Source organism: Streptopelia decaocto, assembly GCF_964273445.1.
Source record: "Streptopelia decaocto genome assembly, chromosome: 4".
Classification (NCBI taxonomy): domain Eukaryota; kingdom Metazoa; phylum Chordata; class Aves; order Columbiformes; family Columbidae; genus Streptopelia; species Streptopelia decaocto.
In genome coordinates, this window is record NC_138658.1 from 66,667,610 (window position 1) to 66,691,018 (window position 23,409).

The 23,409-nt window shown below is 38.8% G+C and overlaps 1 protein-coding gene across 17 annotated transcripts in view; it reads right to left on the reverse strand.

Annotated features, from left to right (window-relative positions):
• Positions 1 to 23,409, reverse strand: part of ABLIM2 (actin binding LIM protein family member 2) — a 146,882-nt gene that overhangs the window by 59,780 nt on the left and 63,693 nt on the right. For all 17 annotated transcript variants that reach the window (XM_082051678.1, XM_082051683.1, XM_082051681.1 and 14 more), the window contains 4 exons: positions 22,917 to 23,032; positions 18,309 to 18,435; positions 16,270 to 16,363; positions 1,850 to 1,937 (listed from right to left, as the gene is read on the reverse strand). In XM_082051678.1, coding sequence (XP_081907804.1) covers positions 1,850 to 1,937; positions 16,270 to 16,363; positions 18,309 to 18,435; positions 22,917 to 23,032 — 425 coding nt within the window. The remainder of the gene's footprint in view (positions 1 to 1,849; positions 1,938 to 16,269; positions 16,364 to 18,308; positions 18,436 to 22,916; positions 23,033 to 23,409) is intronic.

A 23,409-nucleotide genomic window follows, 5' to 3' on the forward strand; every position in this document is an offset into this window, starting at 1 on the left:
CATTTATCCCAACTGTTGCATAAGTTGATGGAAATCTTCCCAATGGTTTTAAGAAGTATTTAGATCAACTTTTCTTGAATGATGGCTATCTGTGGTCACACAAAACTGGCTAGGAAACTTTTTCACAGGGAAGAAAAAGAGTTGTTTCACCCAAAAGTCATCTGCTGGATAACCACTGACGACTCAGTTTGTGCTGAGGAACACGCAACACTTAAGAAACTACTGTAAAGTTCCTTTAAGAGGATGAAGAGCTAGTTAAAAACTCTGGGCTCTGACATTTTTTTATTATCTAACACATCAGGTCAGGCAACTGAAATCACAGATATCTTATGAAGTTAACACCAGTTTCTAATGGAAACTGTTCTTCATGTGACAACAAAAACTGTATAATTGTAAGTTGGTATGAATGCGAAAAATCAGAAAATAAAAGTGAATATGATGGGTCCAAATTTACAGAATCTGAGTATACTTCTTGATTATTTGAATTAAAAATTGGCACAGAACCTAAGAAATAGACACTCATAACAAACTGAACTGAAAAAAAAAGATTAACTGAAACCTAGTTTCACAGAGTTTGAAATCTAGAAGCAATTACTAGTTCGATATCTTTTTTTAAAGCATTGATTTCAGGAGATTTCAGGATCAAAGTAGCTGAGCTACTCTGCAATTGGGAGAACCACAACATTTTCTGGCTCCTGAGGGAGAATCCATGAGCACAGACAAGGATCATTATGTCCTTTAATGAGCTAGTTCTTATTGTAAACCAAAGTGACAATAAAATTATCATTTAAAATAACATACTCAACTATAATTAGATCTTACTGAGACCACTGTTGTGTTTTAAATAAAGCCTAACTTTTCCAGCTTAATGAATGATTTCAAAGTATGCTTCTAGAAAACTGTGGACAATTGTAAAGTTGTAATACAGATCTGGGCAAGCATGTGATTTCAGGATAATACACCAGCCTTGCAGTTCCCACGTCCTACTGAGTTTGTCTTTTCTGTTTTCCTTTGAAAAGATACTGCCAGTCAAAGACATAGGCAAAAGCCTTCATTTTCTCTGGTGTCTGACCCTGTATTTAACTGTGTAGACAGTTTTATCAGTTTAGTACAGCTAAAAGATGCTATATATGAAATACAGATCTTAGCTCATATCTGTGTTAAATAACTTTTTCTTTCCATTGAACAAATTATTGTGCAAGTTGTTCTCTATTACCACTGAAATTCCCTGACAAGAAAGACTGAAATTCTCCCTATGTAGCTTTCTCCCAAGTCATACAAGTTCATGGCTGTGTAAAGTACAGGCACATTGTCTGGTAAGGGCTTCAGCTCCAAGGCGTCCTCTTCTCCACCCCCGGAGGGCAGTCAGGTCTGACTGAGAGGGATTCAGGTAAGGACCTTCAGATTTTCTCCTCCTACCAAATGGGAACAGCTACTGAACTGGTCTTAGGACTGCTTTAGGGAGCCTGCTGTTCTACATGTGTCTTAACTTTCATCTGTACCACTTATCACTGCACAAAAAAAAATAAACATTTTTTCTAGTAAATATAAAATTTTATAATCTTCACTGTAAAGTACTTCCATTTGCAGGAAATAACTGCTGCCACTCATCCTTTCTGTGATTCACACTTGCCACTGGATTTGAACGGAGACAGAGAAATAGTAAGAAGCAACAAGGGTTTGTTTTCACTTTTCTTTGGCCTAGACATTGCACACTTCACGTTATGTGGTGGTGATGAAATGCGAATATGTGTAAAACAGCTGAGCCATGCTAGCAGGTATGGCCAAGAGGGCCATGCTGCCAGTTGTAACTGGTTTGGGTTTGGGGTTTTCATTTGTTTGTTTTTACCTTGAAGATACATTTCTTCTCCTTCTGCGAACATCTGACTGCACCTGACACATCGTGCGCAGGTTGGGTGATAATGTTTTTCTCCTGCCTGTTTGGGAAAAAAGGTACAGGTGATTAACTATACCAATCAATTCAGCAGCTTCACTATGAGGAGTTTTTCTCTCATCTTCTAGCATATGACTAATTAGAATAAATTAGTTAATGCCAATTAGCTCAATAATTTCCTACAACCACAGCATTTATTTTCGATTATAGGCATTTCATGATTTGAAATGTAATTATGGTCTTGCTTACACACAAAAAAAAAGTTAATGTGCAAGAGTTAAGACTCTCAATTTACAGAATGGAAAAAATTCTATATAATGAACACATTTTCCCTGTAGATGACCATACTGTGCACCAAGCCAAAAGTAGCTTAGGACTCACCTGCAGAAGTTGGGAGGTCATAACCTTGAGCATGCATTTCCAATTCACTGTAGGTTCTTCTTGACCCACTAAACACTTAACAGACAGCAAGAACCATCTTGTTCAAGAAATGTTTGTATCTGCTTTGAAAGTGGCTTGCAGGTAACCCTCAAGGGTTTCCATGAGGAATGTGTGTGATGTGCCCATAGGACTGTATAGAGCTGCCACTTTGAGTACTGTGCACTAAGTTCCTCTACATAGACAAGCCAGTTGCTCTGAGATTGTCATAATTTAATACCACCATTTTGATTGATTGGAATGACAATAGAACTGAGCTCTAGATTTGCTCAGAACAGCTTAGTAACTCATCAGTTTTCATGAATTTAAATTTCCAATTACCTTACAACCCCATTAATTTAAACTGTTTCACCATTGGCCTCAGTGTGTTTTTCAAGAGGAGTCATCTGCCTGCTAAAAGGAGGAAGGGCTTGTCTATGTCAGAGCATCAACACGTAACACAGACAAGGCTGAAGTTCACCTCAAATGAAAATACAGTGAAGATTCTTGTATCATGGGATTTGTGCAAGACTCAATTTTGGTAGCTTGGCCAAAATTCAAAGCTATGGCCAACTGTGGGCAAAATTATTAGCCCTGCTTCCCACAGGCAAGAACAGCAGCACCACATGGCAATGGTGGCTTGAACCAGTGACAAAAATAGCTTCCAGGGAGGTGTGCTCTTCTGAAGAGATGGCACGGGCCAGCCCTCCAAACTGCACCCCTAACCCATCTTTGAGATGACACAAAACAGAGTTCAACAGCCCAAAGCCAGCTCTTGAGCATGCTCCCAGCATTCCTCAGTCTTCCCCCTACAGAACTGAAAGCCAAATCTTGCCATCTCGTTCCTCTCTTTGACCTGATACTCTTCTGTCATAGAAAGAATGGTCCATGGTTTAAGTGGCCTAAGCTCAATGCCACTTCCATTATGAATAAAAGCCAAGAGACCAACTCTAAAGCACAGAACTAAGTTAGCTTAAATTTAAGCTAAGTCTGACTTCAGTAGAAGTTCTGGAGTTAAAAATAAGCAAATTTGGGTCCATGTAGAATGTCTCATAATGGAATGTCTACCCGGAAAAGGCTGAAAGGGCTTTATGTGTACCTTTAAGAAACTATTATCAAGTATTGCCCCACTGGCTTCAGCATGTAAATATGTTCTCACAGCATTGCACTATTAATCTAGAAATTTAACACTGTTACTACAAGGCTGATTTGTCTCTCTTTTTTTTTTTTTTTTTTTTTTTTAGTGTCGGAACCTACAGAGGTTTTTATACTAAATAACACAATCTGTGTCTGGTGGCTATTTTGCATTCACAATATCAAATACAGGAGGGTGATAAATTTAGGTTAAAGAATCTCTGGTTTTACTTCAGTGTTAACTTCTTGCAGTATTTTAAATCAGCAATAAGGAAGAGCTATGCATCACATCAGAATTGCCATTTTGAAAACAGCTTTGTTCCAGTTCATTCTTTGTTTTATGGTGTCATTTGTGCAGACTTCTGCGTGATTTCTGCACCTTTAGACACAAAAGATGGTCACTACTATCTGTGTTGACACCTTAAAGCACCAGACCATGAAGGATCAGTACCAGGTTTAAACCTCAGGTTTAAAAGTACTTGACTGAGTGCAGTTATTTAAGCACAAAAGATTACTTAACTATCATGATATAAATTTAAATTTGGAATATCAAGCTGAAAAGAAACACAATTTCCCTTGGAAGATTTGTACTGCACAAGCATTGCTAATACAATGCTTTGCCTCAATAATTCAATTGATTTAGCACAGCCGATACAACTCCCAGGCTAACACTCTCTGAGGGAATTCAGTTACTCCTTTGCTAAAATAAACTGTCAGAACACATTCTCAGAAAACCTGGATGCATCACAGAATAAAATCTATTTCCCTAAATTTAACAGCACAACCAAATATATCATTTTAATTCACTCTGTAGAGTAAGAAATGTCAACTAGCTGTAAAATGGTACAGAGAGACTTCTTTGTATAACTTAGATACAATTATAACAGAAAAATCAGGGAAAGGAGGAGTGATCCTTCTGTTAATGGTCACACCAGCATAACTTCAACGGACTTTGCATTATTTCCTCTGAGTTGCAGTGAACGGAGCCAAATCCAGTTGGCGGCTGGTCATGAGTGGTGTTCCCTAGGGCTCAGTATTGGGGCCAGTTCTGTTTAATCTCTTTATCAATGATCTGGATGAGGAGATTGAGTGCAACTGTAGTAAGTTTGCAGACAACACCAAATTGGGTGGGAGTGCTGATCTGCTGCAGGGTAGGAAGGCCATACAGAGGGACTTAGACTGGCTGGATCATTGGGCTGAGGCCAATTGTATGAGGTTCAATAAGGACAAGTGCCAGGTCCTGCACTTGGGTCACAACAACCACAAGCAGCGCTAAAGGCTCGGGGAAGAGTGGCTGGAAAGTGCCTGGCAGAGAGGGATCTGGGGGTGTTGACTGACAGCCAGCTGAACATGAGCCAGCAGTGTGCCCAGGTGGCCAAAAAGGCCAACAGCATCCTCGCTTGTATTAGGACTGGGGCAGTGATTTTGCCACTGGACTTAGCCCTGGTGAGGCCCCACCTTGAATCCTGTGTTCAGTTTTGGGCCTCTCATCATAAGAAAGACATTGAGAGTGTGGAGAGGAGAGAGTGCAGAGGAGGGCAATGAAGCTGGTGAGGGGTCTGGAGCAAAAGTGTGATGGAGAACAATTGAGGGAACTGGGGCTGTTTAGCCTTGAGAAAAGGAAGATGAGGGGAGACCTTATCACTGTATGCAACTACCTGAAAGGAGGTTGTAGCATGGAGGGTGTTGGTCTCTTCTCCCAAGTAGCAAATGATAGGACAAGAGGAAATGGCCTCAAGTTGCACCAGGGGAGGTTTAGATTGGATATTAGGAGCAAAATTCTTCCTGGAAAGGGTTGTCAGGCGTTGGAACAGGCTGCCCAGGGAAGTGGTGGAGTCACCATCTCTGGAGGTGTTTAAAAGGCATTTAGACGAGGTTCTTAGGGACATGGTTTAATGCTAGAGTTAGGTTATGCTTGGACTCGATAATCCTCAGGGTCTCTTCTAACTGAAATGATTCTATGAATTAACATGGGACACACTCAAAGTCTGCATAGAAAATTTTATGATGTCCCTCTTCTAAACAAAGCACAGAAGACATGACATGGCAGACTCTTCATCACTGTAAGTATTTATAACAGAACACACCATCTTTCTAAATGAAAGGTGATAGCTAAATCTGAGGTTAGGAACTTGATGTAGGAATTAACTAATAATATTTCCTCATATGTTTATACAGTTAGCCTGATTAGATACTGCAAATTATATTATATTCAAACTTAGGACCTGGATGTGTTAGGTCTGAATGCCAACAAAACCTTACTTGGCCACATGCCAAGGAGGCCTTCAGCAGTGCCCCTTTCTCCTCTCTCTTCAGAGTGTTCCAAAGGCTTCATCTCGTAGATGTACAATTGGTTTCAGAAGAACCCAGAAATTTTATAAGTTTAGGGCAGCAACTGTTTTATGCTTTCAGTTTAGTTGTAATGATGGCCTTGTTATTTTTCTTTTCCTGGTTATATTGATGTGAGGGAGTTTAATTCAGCAAACAAATTTCTAACCATATGGTTACTTTTTTTGCACAGTTTGAAAGCTTAGTTTGACAGATTGGTGTCTCAGTGCTTAATAAAATATCAACACACACATAGTACAGAAGCGACATTCATCTCAGAGATCTCTCATGGTTCAAGTGGCAGATTATAAGAAACCTTCTCAATAGCCTACATTTGCTTCAAGACTATATCAGGTCTTTGTGCCCAGGCATTCAGATGTGAAGACAGTATTATTATGAAGATCAATTTAAATATTCTTAGCTGAGATTTCCTCAAACCTGAATAGCAAAGCATGTCCTTAACAAGACAGTACACCACCAACAGTTTAATTTCTCCTCAAGTGACCACACCAGCTTTCCACAATAACAGAGTTGAAGTCTTAGTGTGTAATTTAAAAGTGGAATCAAAACAGCCCTTAACACTCTAAGACAATGTATTATGAATTACTTCATTCCCTTTAGGGATGAAAGGTCACTTTAAATGGTAAATCTCCTCTGAGCAGCAAGCAGAGCATTCTGGGCTGGGTCAACATGAGGAACATTCTCCCAGCAGAGCCAATGACCTCCCCTTAATCCCTGCTCTAAGCATGGAGAGCACCATAGTGTTCTTGTCTGTCCCACAGCACATAGACACGTAAACCCATGCTTCACTTAAAGCAGAACCAGAAAGCTCTACAACAAAGTGCATACAACCGTCTTTTCTCATTTCTCATAACTTCAGGGCTTGAACTAGATAAAAGAAGAATGAACCTGATGTGACAAATGTGAATCACATAATTTAAAGTACTATTTGAAGACAGTATGGGGTGTTATCCTAAAGTCTGCAGAGCAGTATGAACACCAGGCCTGGGAAACATGCAATGCTAGCAAAATCTGAGTAATTCAAATTGGAAGGAATAACCTTAACTACTTAAAGTTGGGTTTTAAATTAGCTGTCATCACTCAGGAGAAGATATAACATTACTGCAGACAGCTCAGCAAAAAGCTCTGCTCATTCTCTGCCTATGGCTGCCAGAACTGATGAAGTGATAGAATAAATAAAAGATGATATGTATAATAATTGTAACTCTATCACAATGACACTGCTCATCTGGCCTCTCATGCCATTGCTACGATTGTGATCAATGTCATTTTTTACTGCGGTTGATGAGTGACAACTGCTTATGGATTGACACAGGAGGGACTAGATCAGAGCAGCCTAAAGCTCAAAGCATAAGCTGAGGTCTGGAAAGAAGACTCAAGATTTCTTATTATGCTCTCACCAGTGAAGCCTAAGTACATCCTATCTCACTGCATTACCTACTTAGTAAAGTAGCTAGTAAAGGGAAGAAAGAAACTAGACAAGATCATTCAATGTCTTAAATAAATTCAGAACTATTTGCTTCCTTTCCCACACATGAAAAGTTTTCAGTAAACTTTCCCATAAAAAATATAAATTTTAAAAAAAGTCTCTCTTGTTATCAAAAAATGCACATTGGTAACTGACACCATTTACTGCTGGGACTGAAGAGTGTGAAAGTGAGGAAAGGTCAGACTGCTGCAATGATTCAATCGTATCAAAGAATATTTTCCATTGTAAGGGTATAATACAATATAGGTTGATGTAATAGTGCATTATTACCGCTGAATGTTATCTATTGAGGTAGGTCCAAATCCTGCCATGTTCATACTCTAAAATCTCCAACTGAAGTCCTAAGTGCATCCTATCCTGAACAAAGATAATGGCAGTCAGCCTTCAAAACAGTGAGCCTGCTGGTATGCCAAGGCACAGCACAGTTGCATGACCCAGAAACAATCCCACAGAAGACTGGTCTAAAGCATTCTTAGTTAAAAGCTTTTCACATGGAATGAATTTGCTGAAGAGTTGGGTCATCACCAGACAACCACCTTGTTCAAGCAAAGCATAACAGAATAAAGCACAAAACCACTGACAATCAATAAGCTTTTCCATCATGCAGCTTCTCACCCTGAAATGAAGGACTAAAGCTCCTATGAAAGACACATGACTCAACTGCTGCTATCTGGTTTCAAACAAGTTCAAGCATTTCAACATTAAATGCCCCAACCAATCACTGTATTGTTTTATGGAGGCAAATTCACCATTTCTGTAACTAAATGCAGTTCCCTGACTTCAGCTGAGCTAAGGATTTAATTTCTGTTCCCAGAACTAAATTAGTTATTATTTAATAACTCTCTTTGCTAACAGCACAGAACTGGCTCAAAAATCCCTTCCTATCAAGTTATTCTACCTACTACACTGAAATCAGGATTGTTCTTTCTTATTCCCCATCTGTTAATATAACCCTCCTGTTCTTGGCCAGAACTTAAATATGGGGTTGTGTGACATGGGTTTAATCCTAAAGGCTGTGTAAAGCCTAAGGCCCCAGTGTTTGCCCTTCTGTCTTTATCTCAAGAATATCCTGGAGAAGGGGCACAGCATCGCACCATCGAGTGTTGTTCAATGGCTATGTGCTCCTAACTGCCACTGCATCCACACAGTGGCATGTTATGTGGACTATACTGACACCATAAACTGGATTCTATGGGGTATTTTCAAATTAGAGTGATGATATTCATAAAAATCAGATAAACCTTACTACTTGGAGTAGAATACTGTGCTCAGTTACCACCTTTAAGTGTAGCCACATAAAATCTCAATTCACATTTACAGCAAAGCCCGAGTTTTGCATATGCTACAGAAGAACTCAAATAATTGGATAGTAATGGTTGTATACAATAATGGTTAAGTTAATAAACAGCTGTTGTGTCACCTACTGGGTATGAAGGTACAGGCAATATTACCAAGGTAGAGGTATTTGTTAAATACCTATTGGTTATGTTATACAACAGTGCCGAGGAAAGAAAAGTGTGGGAGCCAGGAGACAAAGAGAATTATGTGGAGGAAAACTCTCACTAATTCTCTTAGTCACAGTGGACCTGACTCACCACTGAGTCACTTCAGCACTGTGACAGGGCAAATGAACCATTTTCAATGGGGTTTACACCAGCGTAAATGTAGTGCAATGTTTTGAATCAATCCTCCTCATCTTCTTCTTACTGGATTCATTTATCATCCCATCAGATGCCAAGGAACAGTCATGTGACATGTTTAATACATGCACCTGCAGCATTACTTACAGCTTTAGCTGTCTCATATGTACAGTTATTTCATATTGTCTTGTTTCTGGCTCATCCTGCTGTACTTTGCAGAGCCTTGAGACTTCCCACCCACATTTGAGTCATTTTTACTGCCTCCCACACACTCTTTATTCTTCCAGGTATAAAGCATAGATCGAATGTACCAACAGGGACATTTATATACCGGACTCACAGAAGGAAAAGTTTCTGATATAAAAAAAAAAAAAAAGAAAAAAAAAAAGAAAAAAATCATTAAGAAAAATCAGCACTATTGTAACTGTAATCTCATCCTGCGACATCTGCAAAGAAGCTCTGACTCAGGAGCAAATTCTGCAGCCAGAGAAAAGCTGGAAAAGGCCAACAGTCCATTTTTTCTACAGAATTTGGTACATGGTCTTGTAAATCAAACTGGTCTGTCATGCCTAAAATCACTGATTTTGCACACAGTTGCTTTTGTTATGCAATTAGTGATCTGCCCCTTTTGTCTTTTCTTCTCAGCTTTGCAAATTTTTCTTGCCACCCACTGAGACTGGAAGAGGCTTCTGTTTTCCGTTTGCTCAACAACCTCCTTCATTTCTTTTCCACTTTCCCACTCCTTAAATCCCACTCCAGGGCCAAGACAAGCTGCAGCTGGCTCTCACTTCTGACGTCCCTTGACAGGGGAGAGGGAGCAAAGGAAGGCAAATATGTCTGCAAGTCATCTTTCTCCTTTTCGACTTTGCAGCTGTAGACTTAGCCCACTCATTTCAAATGGGAAGAATGAAGCTGCAACCGACACTGAACAGCCCTGAAGAGGCAGCACGATTTATAAGATGAAGCCAGCACAGCTCTTTTCACGTTAGTTGTGGTGATCCAGGCTGCAAACATCTGAGAACAGAAGCTGTCTCTCATTCTGTGTCTGACCAAGGGATGATATTTTGGATCCCTAAATTTACCTGGAACTGAAAATGCCACTCTCATGTGTAGAACTGACATTAATAGTCCCTCCAGGAAGCACGAAGTTGCTACTTTCAGACTCATCCACACATTTCCATTTCAAGGTACCACTCAGAAGTTCGTACTTTGGGGGAAAAAGAAATCTGAAGAAGCACAAAAATGCTAAAAGCTGGCAGGATGAAAAATCTTAAAGATACAAGGACTGAGTCACATAGGCTGCTTTCCTGCTATTAGCAGACACACTGAACCGTTGTCACATGGGCCAGAACATCCTGGAGATACTTTATCAACAAAGCCACTTGTCACTAAGTGCACTTACTGCTGCACCACTGCCATGGTTACGGGAGAGAGCTGGAGGGAGGTGTTTGTGCTGGCGGCTGGATCACAGGTGGGTACAGGGCACTGCAGAGCAGTGGGGGGGCCGACCACAGTGTGGCCCAGCTGTGAGCCAGGACACCACCAGAAATAAATGAAATTATGCAAAGTAATAGGATGAGGAACTGAAGACGTCCAAAAGTGAAACATTTCATGTTATCGAAATATTTAAATGCTGGCACATAGTACTAGATAAGGCATCACCACAGCAACACATCACTTAGAAAGGTTTTGTAACTGCATGCTGTGTGCTGTCTGCAGCTGAGGCTCCGAAGGTATCAAGGTGACTATGGGAATCACTGCTTTGATGCTTTAATAATCAATTAAGTTAGTTTAAGAGAGTTAACTGGTACTACGTTTTTGCATAATGGGAAAAGGCAGTGGACACCATTCACCTCTCTGTCAGGCTCAAAGAGTCAGACCAGGCACTAACACTACCAGGAATAATCCCATACAGGCACCAACGTACAGCAACACTCTGGGGACGTTTTCCGTACACGAGAGAAATTCTCAACAGAAAAGCAAAGCAGCAAGTGAAAAAAAACCCACAAAACCTGCAATAGTCATTCTTTCTTCTCTATCAAATAGTTTCCTTCCAATCCTGAACTTCTCTTTCACATTTTTCAGAAATAGTTTGCAGAATCCCTTACTTTGGTAAAAATGTAACAGGCTTTAGCCTGTGTTACGAGTGTTACTCAGTACTCTTCCCCAATAAACCTAAAAACTGATTTACAGGGTAAAAACCTATGCAAACAGTTCATTTTAACATGCACTGTTTTTTCCTGACATGCCAAAAACTGTGAATTTTTAACAGTTCTGAAAATGAATCTGGATAAGTGTAGCTCTATATCTTTCTGGAGAGAAGAGGTGGTTGAAAAAGGGAAGGGATGGGAGTAGGAGAAAGATAAGGTGAAAAAAATACAACTTGGCTACAGCAAAGGCTAAAAGCTAAGGTCAAAAACATTTGCATTGCTATTTATATGTTTGTTGACAGAATTTTTAATGATACCTGTTTTAAAGCAGAAAGTCTAAGTCAACTATTAATTAACGCTTACCCAGCCAAGTTCAGATATTACGCGCTGATCAACCTACCTCTGCAAACCAGCAGCCCCAGACATATGCAAGTGGCACCAAAACAGAGACCATTCTCAAGCTGCAAAATGCCTTGAATCTCAGCAAACACTATGCATTGAAAGTGCTAGTTAAATGTTTCCTACCTTAGATGGTTTCCTTTTGCAACAGCTAATGCTGATCTATTTAGACGTATCTTTTCCAACAGTTTTCCTTCTTCTCTCGTGATGGGAGAAAACTGGCGTAGAGAGCAGTTTCTAACTGAAGATTAGTACTGACACTTGGATCCTTTAACTGCTCTGACAGCCTTCGCAAGGCTGCCCATGCTACAGGAAACCCTTCGTTCATATAGACAGAGCCCCTTTTATTGCATGTTTCAGTATTAATGCCTATATTATAAGCTGCACAAGCACCTTTCACACATCACTAGGTTTTGTTGTTAGCGAAACAGCAGGGTAACAGACATTTCAGAATGAACCATTCTTCCACACTGCAGGCAGAAATTTGTACACCCTGCTGTAAAGAATTAGTCTCGTCTCTCTGCTATACAGAGACTTTTGCAAAGGGAAAGGCAATTGATTTACAAAGTAGATGTGGTTGCAAATGAAAGCAGCTCAACCCTAGGGCAAAGCAAAAAACAAACTACCGAAAATGTGATTAATGTTTTAATTAATAAGTCACTGAGGTATGAGTGGCATTTAACTGACATATAAATAATTGACATTTCTAGTCTCATTCCTGTCTAGTGTTTCCTGTATTTGTTCCTTTTTTTTTTAATGTAACATAGTTATGATGAATAGATTAAAAAAAAAAATTGATTATGCTTTTCTAGACATCTACATATACATGTAAAACAAAAACGTTAACCAATTCTTCCTCCACATATACTGAGTACCACATGCCATGTTAGGTTGTCAGATAAAGCAGCTGGACCCATCTTTATGTTTAGTAAATGCTACAGTCATTTTTACAGTCATTTACCAGCACTTGTAGCACACATTTATGCCACAGCCATGTAGCTGTAAATCACAGGACAGTTGTAGACAGAAGTCTACTAAAGAGCTGAAAATAACCCTTGGTGCTTACAAAAACAATTGGATTGCATGTAAATAAATTACAAAAGACTTTTCCAAAAGCATAACCTCCAACACTGTCAACTTTCATTCACATGAAATTCAAAATACCAGCCAGTAACAGTGGAGATACTGCTTGTTCATCAGCTACCAGTAGAGCTGGTCTTGGAGACCTGCAACAAAGCATGGACATCACTGGGCTGCAGAGCAGGTCCAACAGCATCAGCATAAGAGCCTGGAGCTGACTTTGCAAGCAGAGGAGAATTTGGTTCATTCAGTTTTGCAAAACGAAAGTTGAGAGGAACTAAGCCTGTTCTCTACAAAATTCTCCTGAAGTTCTTCAGTTGAAGGGGAGAAGACCAAAAAGCTTAAAACCAATTGATATCCGAAGAATTAGAAACTATACACAGACTTCCAGCAACTCTCTGTTCATTGAGATAAAGTTTCTAAACATCAGATGTTAAGGAAACCCAGGCATGTACCCCAGGAAGGGACCAGGAGCTGCTACATGGTTCCCCTATGCACCTCAACAGCCTTCCAAACCCTTGCATGGCTTGTCATGTGGGAGGGACTGGGAGGAAGATGACCCTCCTCTGTCTCCCCTGAGCAAAATGCAGCTAGAAGACTGATTAAAAAACTCATAAAACAAACAAAAAGTGTTTTCTCAATTGAAAGGGGTTTGTATTGGGGTCTGAATTATGTAAAATATAGTGCATTTTTAGACAAAAGGCAATTACACTTATTTAATCTATTTTTATAGCATGGTCATTGCCACAACTTGGGATTTTAATTAATAAATAGCTGCTTGTGATAGAAAAAAAGAGATTACAAATATCTTTTTAGTGCCAAATGCAGAGAAATTGATTGCTACATAACAAAAGGGAAATGGCTGGTTATAAAAATCAACAGCTTCTTATTTTAAAATGTGTTTCTTTTCTGTATTATTGCTTAATTTTAGATAATGTTGGGTTGGGAACACAGCCATAGGTAGCATAAGCATTGAAATAAACCCTTTTCCTCCCTAAAGGTTTTCAGTCACACTGCATTTTAAGTTGAACTGTCAGGTAAACTCTAGCCACCTCTTGCTCCCCATTTAAGATCGTAGGTTTGTCAATATATATGGTCAGGGGAAAACCAGCAATTTCTAGGAGAGTGCTGATGTTCCATTAAACAGTGTTCTGTACGCTTCACGACCAAAGCAAACTTTGCCCATAAAAGCACTGCTGAACAGACTTTTTGTAAAAAGAACAGTAAAACTGTTGCCTTTAAAAACAACAGAAGAATTTATGGTCCCTGTAAATCAGCTGCTCAGGCCCTTTTGTAGCTTGTCCAGTACAAGTTCCCTGGGAGACTGGGGACAAGCCAAGGTGCACTGCAGGGGAAGAAAGAAACAAGAAAGGAATTATAAACAGAGTTATCCTGTGTTCAAGCCCATTTACTACATGCAATGATTCTGGCCCTCAGAAAATGGACTGAAGAAAGAATTTAAGTAACCAAATCATCATTGTATTTGGCTAGCAACCTACAAAAACAGCTATATTTTTATAAGTTATCAGTAACTCACACTAGTTGACCCTTCCCTCCTCCTCTGCTGAATAAACACTTAAAGTGAACAAGTGTTGGAAAGGGAGACAATATTCTAAAATCTGGGCACAGATTAACTGTGGAAGCAGCTGTCCTCCTGACATTATCACAGAAATCAGAGATGGAAAAAAATCCTATTAGGTCATATAGTCACTCCCTTTGTCATTGCAGGACTGTTCCCTAACGTAGATTTTCCATTGCCTTGTCCAATCTTGTTTTAATAGGACCTAAGTGATAGCTCCCAGCAGCTCCTTTGGGTGACTATTCCTCTGCCTAGTAATTATCGCTGTCAAGGTCTTCCCCCACTTCAAAAGTAACTTGTTCTATTATTTTAGTGCATCTTCAGACTATATTCAAGATGGTAAAAACAAACAAACAAACAACTGAAGTTTTGAAAACTGGTTCAGGATTCCAGACAATTCCACAAAAAATACATCCTACAACAAAAAGCAGCCATAACTACTACTTATTTTTTCTGTCCTCCTGACCAGGAGATATAAAACATACTAACAAGCTGTTGAGTGGCAAACACACACCGAGTTTGATACCAGACAGACAGGGGAACCAGCCCAAATCTGAAGCCTTATGAACAAATTCCTCTGCTGCAGATGAGCAACAAATGACTTAACCATGTTAGCTATGGATCCAGTCTCTGCATTCTTTCAAATCTGTTTGCTTAAGTCACAATTTTCAGCGTAGCTTCCTAATGAAACAAGGTGTGCTTGATAACTCCTCATCTGACCGCTCTCTGTGGTCAACATTGGAACTCAACAGCCATTTGAAGTCATCTCTTACAGAGGTCCAAAGGCTGCTCACCACAGAAGGAGCCTCAACATTGTGTGTTAATTCTTGACTGTGTAAACAGGCAGCAGAAATGTAAAGAAAACTCTGGAGATATTTCAGAGGGTAATAGGTAGGATGGGAGTAGACATTTTGGGAGAGGTTATGAGGAACGGGACCTATCGTGGCAGCTGAATGAATGCTAGGACAGAGGACATTCACCTATATTCAGGCTTCATTAGTTTTGTTGCATGTAATACAAGTTGTTTCATACAATCTTTTGGAAAAAAGGTTATAGGCCATACAGTTTCCATATTGTTGTAACAAACTTCCAGACATGAAATATCATTGTACCTGTTCAAATCCATTGCCTGCCTCGTACTAACTTCATCCTATTTTTCCTGTTTGATAGAGACACTATTTGACCCTGCTGTACTTTTACAGATTGCATTTCATCATCTGTTCTCTTTTTTAAAAAGTTTTCGGAATCTTTCATCAGGTCACAGACTTCAATCACAGTCACTCCCAGGCTGCACCAGTACCAAAGTAAGAAAAGAATCAGTGCCACAGCACTGTCACCAGAGCAACACGGGGGAAGGGGAGGGGGGACACACATGCACTAACTGAAAACATCACCTAGAACTACAGTGACAGATGTAATCAGTCATGGTAAAATTCCTACAACAGCTTTAAAGAATGAGTTTTATTATTGCTCCATTTATAATGAAACCAAACAACTGTCATAATGCTCAGTACATTCTCATCAGGCAGTTAAACAGATATAGCCACACGTGCCCACCAGGTCCCACAAATCCAACTGAGTACTGTTACTATACCCATCTTCTTAACCTTTTTTTTTGGTCTTTTCATCATCCATAGAGACAGAAAGGACCTAGTTCTTAATCACATCACACCACATGCTATTGTTTAACCGTATTGCCATTAAAATACTACCAAATAAAAATACTATATTTGCATAGACATTGCAAGGCAAGAACCAGGACAGAAAAACACAATATTGTGAAGCCAAATGTCAGTAGAGAAGCTGAAAATTCTGTTCTTCTACCATTTTAGGACCAATCACTTTCTGTAACCTGCTATGGGTAACTGCACCCCAAATTTAGTGTAAGTATTAAAATGTGCATGATAACACATTCACTTACTACTTTTGCTACCTGAACATTCTCCAGTACCACAAACATCCATTTAGGGCGTGTGTGTATTACCAAATGAATAACAGAAGAAACAGAAAAGAACTACAGAAAAAGGTCCTAGTGTGTTATAAAAGTAACATTAAACTGTTGCATTAACACTCATTTGATGACTATAACCAAAAGAGCAAGTCTCTTCAGATGAGTTTGAAAGACAGATTTCCCTTACCTCCAGCACTCTTCCTGTGATATACTTTTCACAATTGTCACATCTGATACCAAACTTTGCATGATAGTCCGTTTCGCAATATGGAATGCCATCCCTAGGGAAGAACAACAGGACATAGAGATTGTTTTACATAGGCTTAGAGGTTTACTGAGAGTTTATACAGCTAAATTTGCTAAGACTTCAACACTTCACAGGGCGTTTATGGACTCCCACCTCCCAAATAGCTGTATTTATTCACTTCGTAAAGAACTGAATAGTTAACGCACTATTCCGGCCCTTCTGAATCTAACATGATCCCACTTTCCTGATTTGTCACTGAATTCAGCTGTTGCCTATCCCCTGATCCCAACACTCAGTTTCTGAGACTCTCACATCATTTGTTTTGATAGCGTCACTCATTCAATACTTCAACGTGTTTCCCACTCTTTGTAAAAAATACTTGTTTCTACATATTATTCTTTCCCTCTTTTATTATTATCTAATTGTACTTAGCTTATACTGCAGAGTAATTTCTCAACTACCTTGAAGGTAAACGAAGTTTTCATTAACAGTTAAGTCTATTGATATTCTTGACTGGACTTGCTTAAAGACAGTCATGGATTAACCAACTCGGAAACCTGCTCCATAGAAGCCAGTTATGACTATGAGGCTTCAACCTGAGCAGCAAAAGAGATCTTGCAGGACATTTGTGCATGCTGTGAACAGTTATTGCACCACCACAAGTGATTTAAGATAGTGTACAATTTAAAAATATGAAGAATAAAACCAGGAGTCACAGCTTTTTTTCTAAAAGCTCAGAACATGTGGGCTATTGCTCTGAAGTGAAGCTATTTGTTAATTTTATGTTTAGACCACAATTTTACAAAGTTCTACACTTAGACCATTAAACTGATGAAAATTAATTACTCTAGAAGAAACTGGAGACTCTTCTCCTATTTCAAAGTGCAAGTTAAACATAGTTAATATGTTTAGTGTGTTATGCTAAAACAGCCCATGGTCAGACAGATTTATTAGCAGAGGAATAATTTTATTGGACATGTCCCTAGAGAAACATAAAAATTAATTTTATAGCATAGAAGTTGGATTGCTTAGAGACCAACCTATAAGTTACCACAATAATTAATTTAATTAATTGAAGGCAGGATGTTTCTTTTCTTATTTTGTTTGGCATTTAGCTTTCTAAAAAGAGGGTTTAACAATAATTATATCATTACAATTTATGTCATTTTTATTATTTAATAACAAGCAAAAAACTCACTGTACCAAAATACAGCAGAGTAGCACAAGATTTGAAATAATGCAAAACTTTATTTAAGAACACCCTTTTATGAAATACTGTTCTGCCACTCTCCAATGCAAGCTCTGAAATTAAATGTTATCAATCAAAATCCAAAGAATTGTTGAAAATCAGTGGGACATGAGCTCTGAAACTCCATCATCTCTGGAGTCAGCTGTTTAAGAAAATTTCATCGTAGCAACACACTTCTCTAAAGCAGAAATTAATCCCAGGTGCCTTGGCCAGTGGTAGCCCCATATCTCACTGAGCTGATATGGGTGTTGACATGGGACTCATTCTGTGTGTGCACTTTGGGCTGACTCTCATCGCTGTCATCACATTCAGTCCAAATCCAATAGCACAAGGGTCTGGAGCAGCACAAAAGCTTGATAGGTACCTCCTTAGTGAACTTTTTGAGAACATTTTTGGTTGCACGAAACTCATGGAAATGATAATATCTGCTTGTTCATACAACATCACATAGAGCAAAGTCAAACATAGATAACAAAAGGTGTATCTATGAGGCTTTGAAGCATACTCCACCAATCGCCTTTGGAAAGTCTCATTCCAGGTAAATGGACAAATTCTACTTTTCTTAATTTGAATTTTTCTGCATTTAATACCATTTATATAATAATTTAGACAATAATCTCTAATCTTTTATTTATCTCCAAATACTGATAAACACAAATTAAAAGATATGTAATACTGAATTAATTAAGAATGCTGAAAATGAGCAAAAATGCTCCTTCACTCAACTTACTTGCTGATGTACTCCGCATTCAGTTGCTTGCCACATGTATTGCACTTAAAACAGCCCAAATGCCAGTGTTTGTCCAAGGCAACCAATGACTGCCCATTTTTTATTTCTGAACCACAGCCACCACAATCTGCAAGACAGAAACCCAAGATGAGTGAATCACGCGCTTTAGATGGTCACGCAACAATACTGGTTCGTGGAATATGAGGATCCATCGGTGTCCCAGTAACAGCTCATGTAGGCTCTGAATATCCCTGCTGGCTGCTCACTGATGGATACCAAGTGCTACTGCCATAATATTGTCCTAACATTGCTAGAAGATATGAATCATTCAAAGAAAAAACTAATGACTCAGGCTTCCTAGTGACTTGGGTTTTATTTTAATTCACTTATACTGTGTTTAAAAGACACAAAGCTGTGCTGAATAAGTTTTCAAGCATCACAAATCAGCCCAATAAAATTAATTAGAAAACACCTAGAAGTCATGAGATTGAAACAAATTGAACTGTCATATTAGACTTTGTTTCTGGGTCTGAAAGCTTTAATCATGGTTCAAAATGCTTTTTGCAACTGTGGAAAAAATAAGCTGAAATTCTAAAGTGAACTTCTGTAACTAGGAAAAATGCACCAATACCTGAGAGGCATCACAAATTCCTGAGTTGTAGTGACATTGCAACATGGGAAAGTGATGGTTAGCTATATATTTATTATTTATAGAAATTCACTTATATATTTATTAATTATAGACATTCACTCATATAAAGTTCCAAAAAGTTGTAAGGAAAACTAACAGAAAATAAAACGCAAACCATGTCATAACTAGATAACGTAAGCTAGGCTATGTTGGTTAAACAGGCTATACGTGCGGTAGCTATACTCCTCAAAAGTAATTGAGGATAAGGCTTTTTTTGCTTGTTTGGGAGGGTTTTTTTTGTCATTTGTTTGGGTTTGTTGTTGTTTTTGTTTTATTTAGTTTTTTCTTAATGATGAATGCTTTTGATTACAGTAGTAAAAGCAAAATCCACTCTTAGCTTCCATGCTGACAGTCCACTGGCAAAGGCCCTGGTACATAGACATGGTATTTGAACCTGATCCTCTATATCCTAAATAAATCCTCCAATATCCTACAGGGTCCAGCTCTCATTCAGTCTTCACTCTTTAGATTCCTGTCTATGTATAATTTTCTTACAAAATGTTAAAATAGTCAGAATATGTGGAAAAATAAGGATAAACATCAGTAATAAATTTATTCTAGTATCAATATCTCAGTAACCCATCTAATCCTCCATATGATCTTATCTTCCATCTTACATGAAAACAGATACTACTTTTTTTTTAGGAATTCTTTATATATATAGCAACAATTTGCTGTAGAAAAGGCAAACTCCGTAAGACATTTGAAGAGGCATTTAGAGATGCCAGAAGAAAACACAACAATGTCTTGCATGGAAGAGAAAGAAACACAAAAGCATTAAAAAGATTTATCAAGTTATTAAGAAAGAACTCCAAACACAGGATCTCATTAAAAGACTTAGACAATCCTCTTAAAAACTTTCTGATTTAAGTTTCTATTTAGTTGGTTACGTGACCCTAATGAGACACTCTGTTAGTGCGATTGTAAATGTGTGATTTCTGAGCACACAACAATAAAGGGTAGTTCTTATTTTCCTTTAGTGTATTTGGAATGGATGAAGGGAGTAATAATGTGTGTCTCTAATATCACCCTGTAGAGCACCAATATGTGGAAAGAAGCCCAGCACAAGTCTATGTGCACCACAGATCAGACCATTTGAGTTTTGCTAATAAAAGAGAACATTTGGGTGTGTGTCTGGAATTAGTCCCACAGGACAATAAATACCGAGGTACCTCTCCTCTAACTGCAATCAGAAATGTTTTTGTGATCTCCCCTGGTCTGGGGGTTCATCCAGTAATCTAATTTAATCACACTGGTTTAAGGTTTATTTCACAGACTTAATACAATATCATGTGCTCAGATGTCATTCATTTTCCATCTGGTTTAACCTTGGGTGGGCAGAAACGCAGCATTTTGTGAGCTACTTTTTTATTCCTAATTGCCGTTTTCTCTGTTGAGTTCCAGATAATTAAAAACAAATACCGTGGTTGCTATGCCAACAGTGCCTACTGATGCAAGGTCCTTTTCTTCCTGTGTTGGATGCAGCACCCTTTGGTGACTCACCTAATTTCAACCAATAACTCTGCAGAACACAGCAATTTGCTGCTACATGTCGACATCATTCCTTGAGCAATTCTTCAACATCAACACTGCCACAAGAGGTTTTCATAGTGAGCATTTTATAAACTAAACAAAACAGGTAGCTAGGTATTTATGCAATAATAAAAAAATTCAAGGACTCAGGCAAAAAAAAAAATATATATTACATTCTTCATTTCTTCCAAAGGTAATGCATGAAGGAGGTTAAAAACAAAGTGGGAGGACAAAAACACTGGTTCTATCCTAAAGATTAGCAAGTGCTTGGAAAACAGTAGTTATTACGCATTGCTCTTTTACATATTAATCTGAAAGTTTCCAAAATTCGTTATCTTTTTAAATATTTGGTTCATTTTCTGTACACTGTCATTGGTCAGGTTCTGACATATCCTGCTACATATATGTGCATGCACCTCCATGTATTTGTGGCTGCAGTGCTTTCCATTGACCCACCAAAGCTCTACTCCCCACACCAAGGAGGGATTATACTATTACTACCCAGTTTCCCAAAGCTCATGAGCTCTGTAGCTCCTGGGCCAGCTGCATGTCACCATGAAATCAGAGGATGCACTGCAACACATGGGGGAAATGGAGTAAGGAAGATATAAGAAAGGATATCGTCTATACAAGTAAGGACGATATTTATCTGGGAACCTGGCAACATCATGGCACATTCACTTGCAGACCACATAAGGACCTCAGTTGGCCCTTTAACAAGTCATGGTATCTGTCAGCTCATCACCACATTGTTTGAGAAGAAGAATGGGTAAACCTTGGCTGAAGACCAAATTAAATTATTTTAGAAGTCCATTCCACAGTGTGGCAGATGTCCAGGTGTCAAGCAAGACTTATCTGAATCCATTAAAACCTGTAACGAGCAAGATTTCCTCCACTTCTAATGAGTTTTGAGGCAGACCTGTATTTGAGGTTTAAATACTTGCACTGGCTTGTGATTTTATTCAGGGAAAAGCTAAACTTTTGTTTTCCAAGGCCAGGTTTTGTCACAAAGATATGTTTTCCAGTGCTGTTTTTCTTTAAAGCAAGTGGTGTGTCAAGGTTTACAGGTACCCGTGCATGAGGGAGGCTCAGTGCAGCAACCTGAGAGAGCTAGGGAAATGCAATTCAGGATAAACTCTCCATGGGGGGGTGTATGTGCACAGAGAAAGCGAATGTAAGTGCATTAAAGCATTCTGTATCACAGATAATCAAATTAAGTTGTTCTGTCAGTACTCAGCCAGGCAAATAATTTCCATTAAAGTCATAGCCACTTTTCCCATTTGACAAGGAGACAAACAGATGATAGGCCATTAAGGTATGGATCTGCAAATGCAGCCAGGCAAGATGGCTGAGGATGATCCATCTCTGGAATGAGTGACAAGACAAAGCACCTAAGAGAGAGGGGGTCATTCTCTCCCCTAAAGGGAACGGCTTTAGCAAGAGAGGAATCAGTACACCATCTCTCACTGCATTCACATGGTAGCTTTTGCTGACAAACTGGAGAAAGGAGATGGTGAAAACTTCTGTAAAAAAAGAGAGACATGGGGAAAAACAAAGAAAAAAGGAAAAAAAAAAAAAATAAGAGGAGAAATTCCTCCCTGAAGTGAGATGGATTCCTTATATAAAAAGGTGAGATCCTTCCTTTGTATGGGGTCCTTCCTCAGTCATGCCAAATCCAGCCTGATGCGATATGATAGTAATTAAAAATATTTCTGTCTTTGCTATTTAATTGAATTGCTCTTGGTGTTTAATTACATATAGGTGGTGGATGAATGTTAAAGAATGGCAGCTGCTCATGAACAAATCAGCAGAGGAACAAGAGTTCAGAGGAACAATTCCACTCTATGATTTGGTGCAAAAAAACGTGTTATGAAAAGACCACACTTTGTGTCTGCAGTGTTCCTATCTTCTGATAGTACACAAGAGTACTGAGGTCAAGGCAAATGTCCCTCTGGTCACGTTGCATACACATCCTGTGTAGTATTTAGCCACACACCCTTGTCACTGTTATTTTCTGAAGGAACCCTGCACACTCACGAATTATTGAATATCATGTTAGATTTTATTTTAGCTGGAGTCAGACTAAAATATAGTCCTCAAAAATATTAACATCTATATTATGACTTCCTCCAAATAATCTGATTTACTCCAGTTTTAATCAAATGCTCTGGGAGGTTCTGTGTATTGTTAACCCTATAATGGCACCATTTGTGTTTCTTTTTAATATCAGACTTCTCGGTGAACTGCCATATGACTACATTGCAATTTTTCACCCCTTCTAAGCAGCATAGTGGTAAAAACTCCAGTGTAAACATATCAGTGTAAAATCATGTTCTGTGTAGACTAAGCAGCATCAACAGAAAAGAGCAGAAACCCCTACTTACTTCTTAGGTTCTGTACGGGGAAAGAGCTTGTGCTGCTGGAAGTGGGCAGGGAACATTTCTGGCAGATGCACTCCTTCCCGTTAAAAGTTACCCGGTCACCCGCAGGAAAGGGCAGTCTACAACAGAGGGAACAAAAACATACAGGTTACAGCCTTACAGCTTTATAAAAATTAAATACTATTTTCACAAAGGAACTGATCATTACTCTGTTTTCTTTTTCTCTACTTGCCTAGTTCCCATTCATGATTTTTCAGCCACTCGGAGGTTAAAGTATTGAAGAGACATATCAAACAGACAACTATAAATGCAGAGGTTACAGCTACTTAGAAAAAATCATATCTAAAGATGTAAAACCACACTGAGCACTCAAGTCCAAATCCTTGCAAATCTAAGAAATGTAGCATTAGCAAGGGTTGATCACTAACAGGATCAGTTACAGAATGAAAACAAAATTGGCATTACAGGAGTAAGTACAGGCAAATGCAGCTGCTTT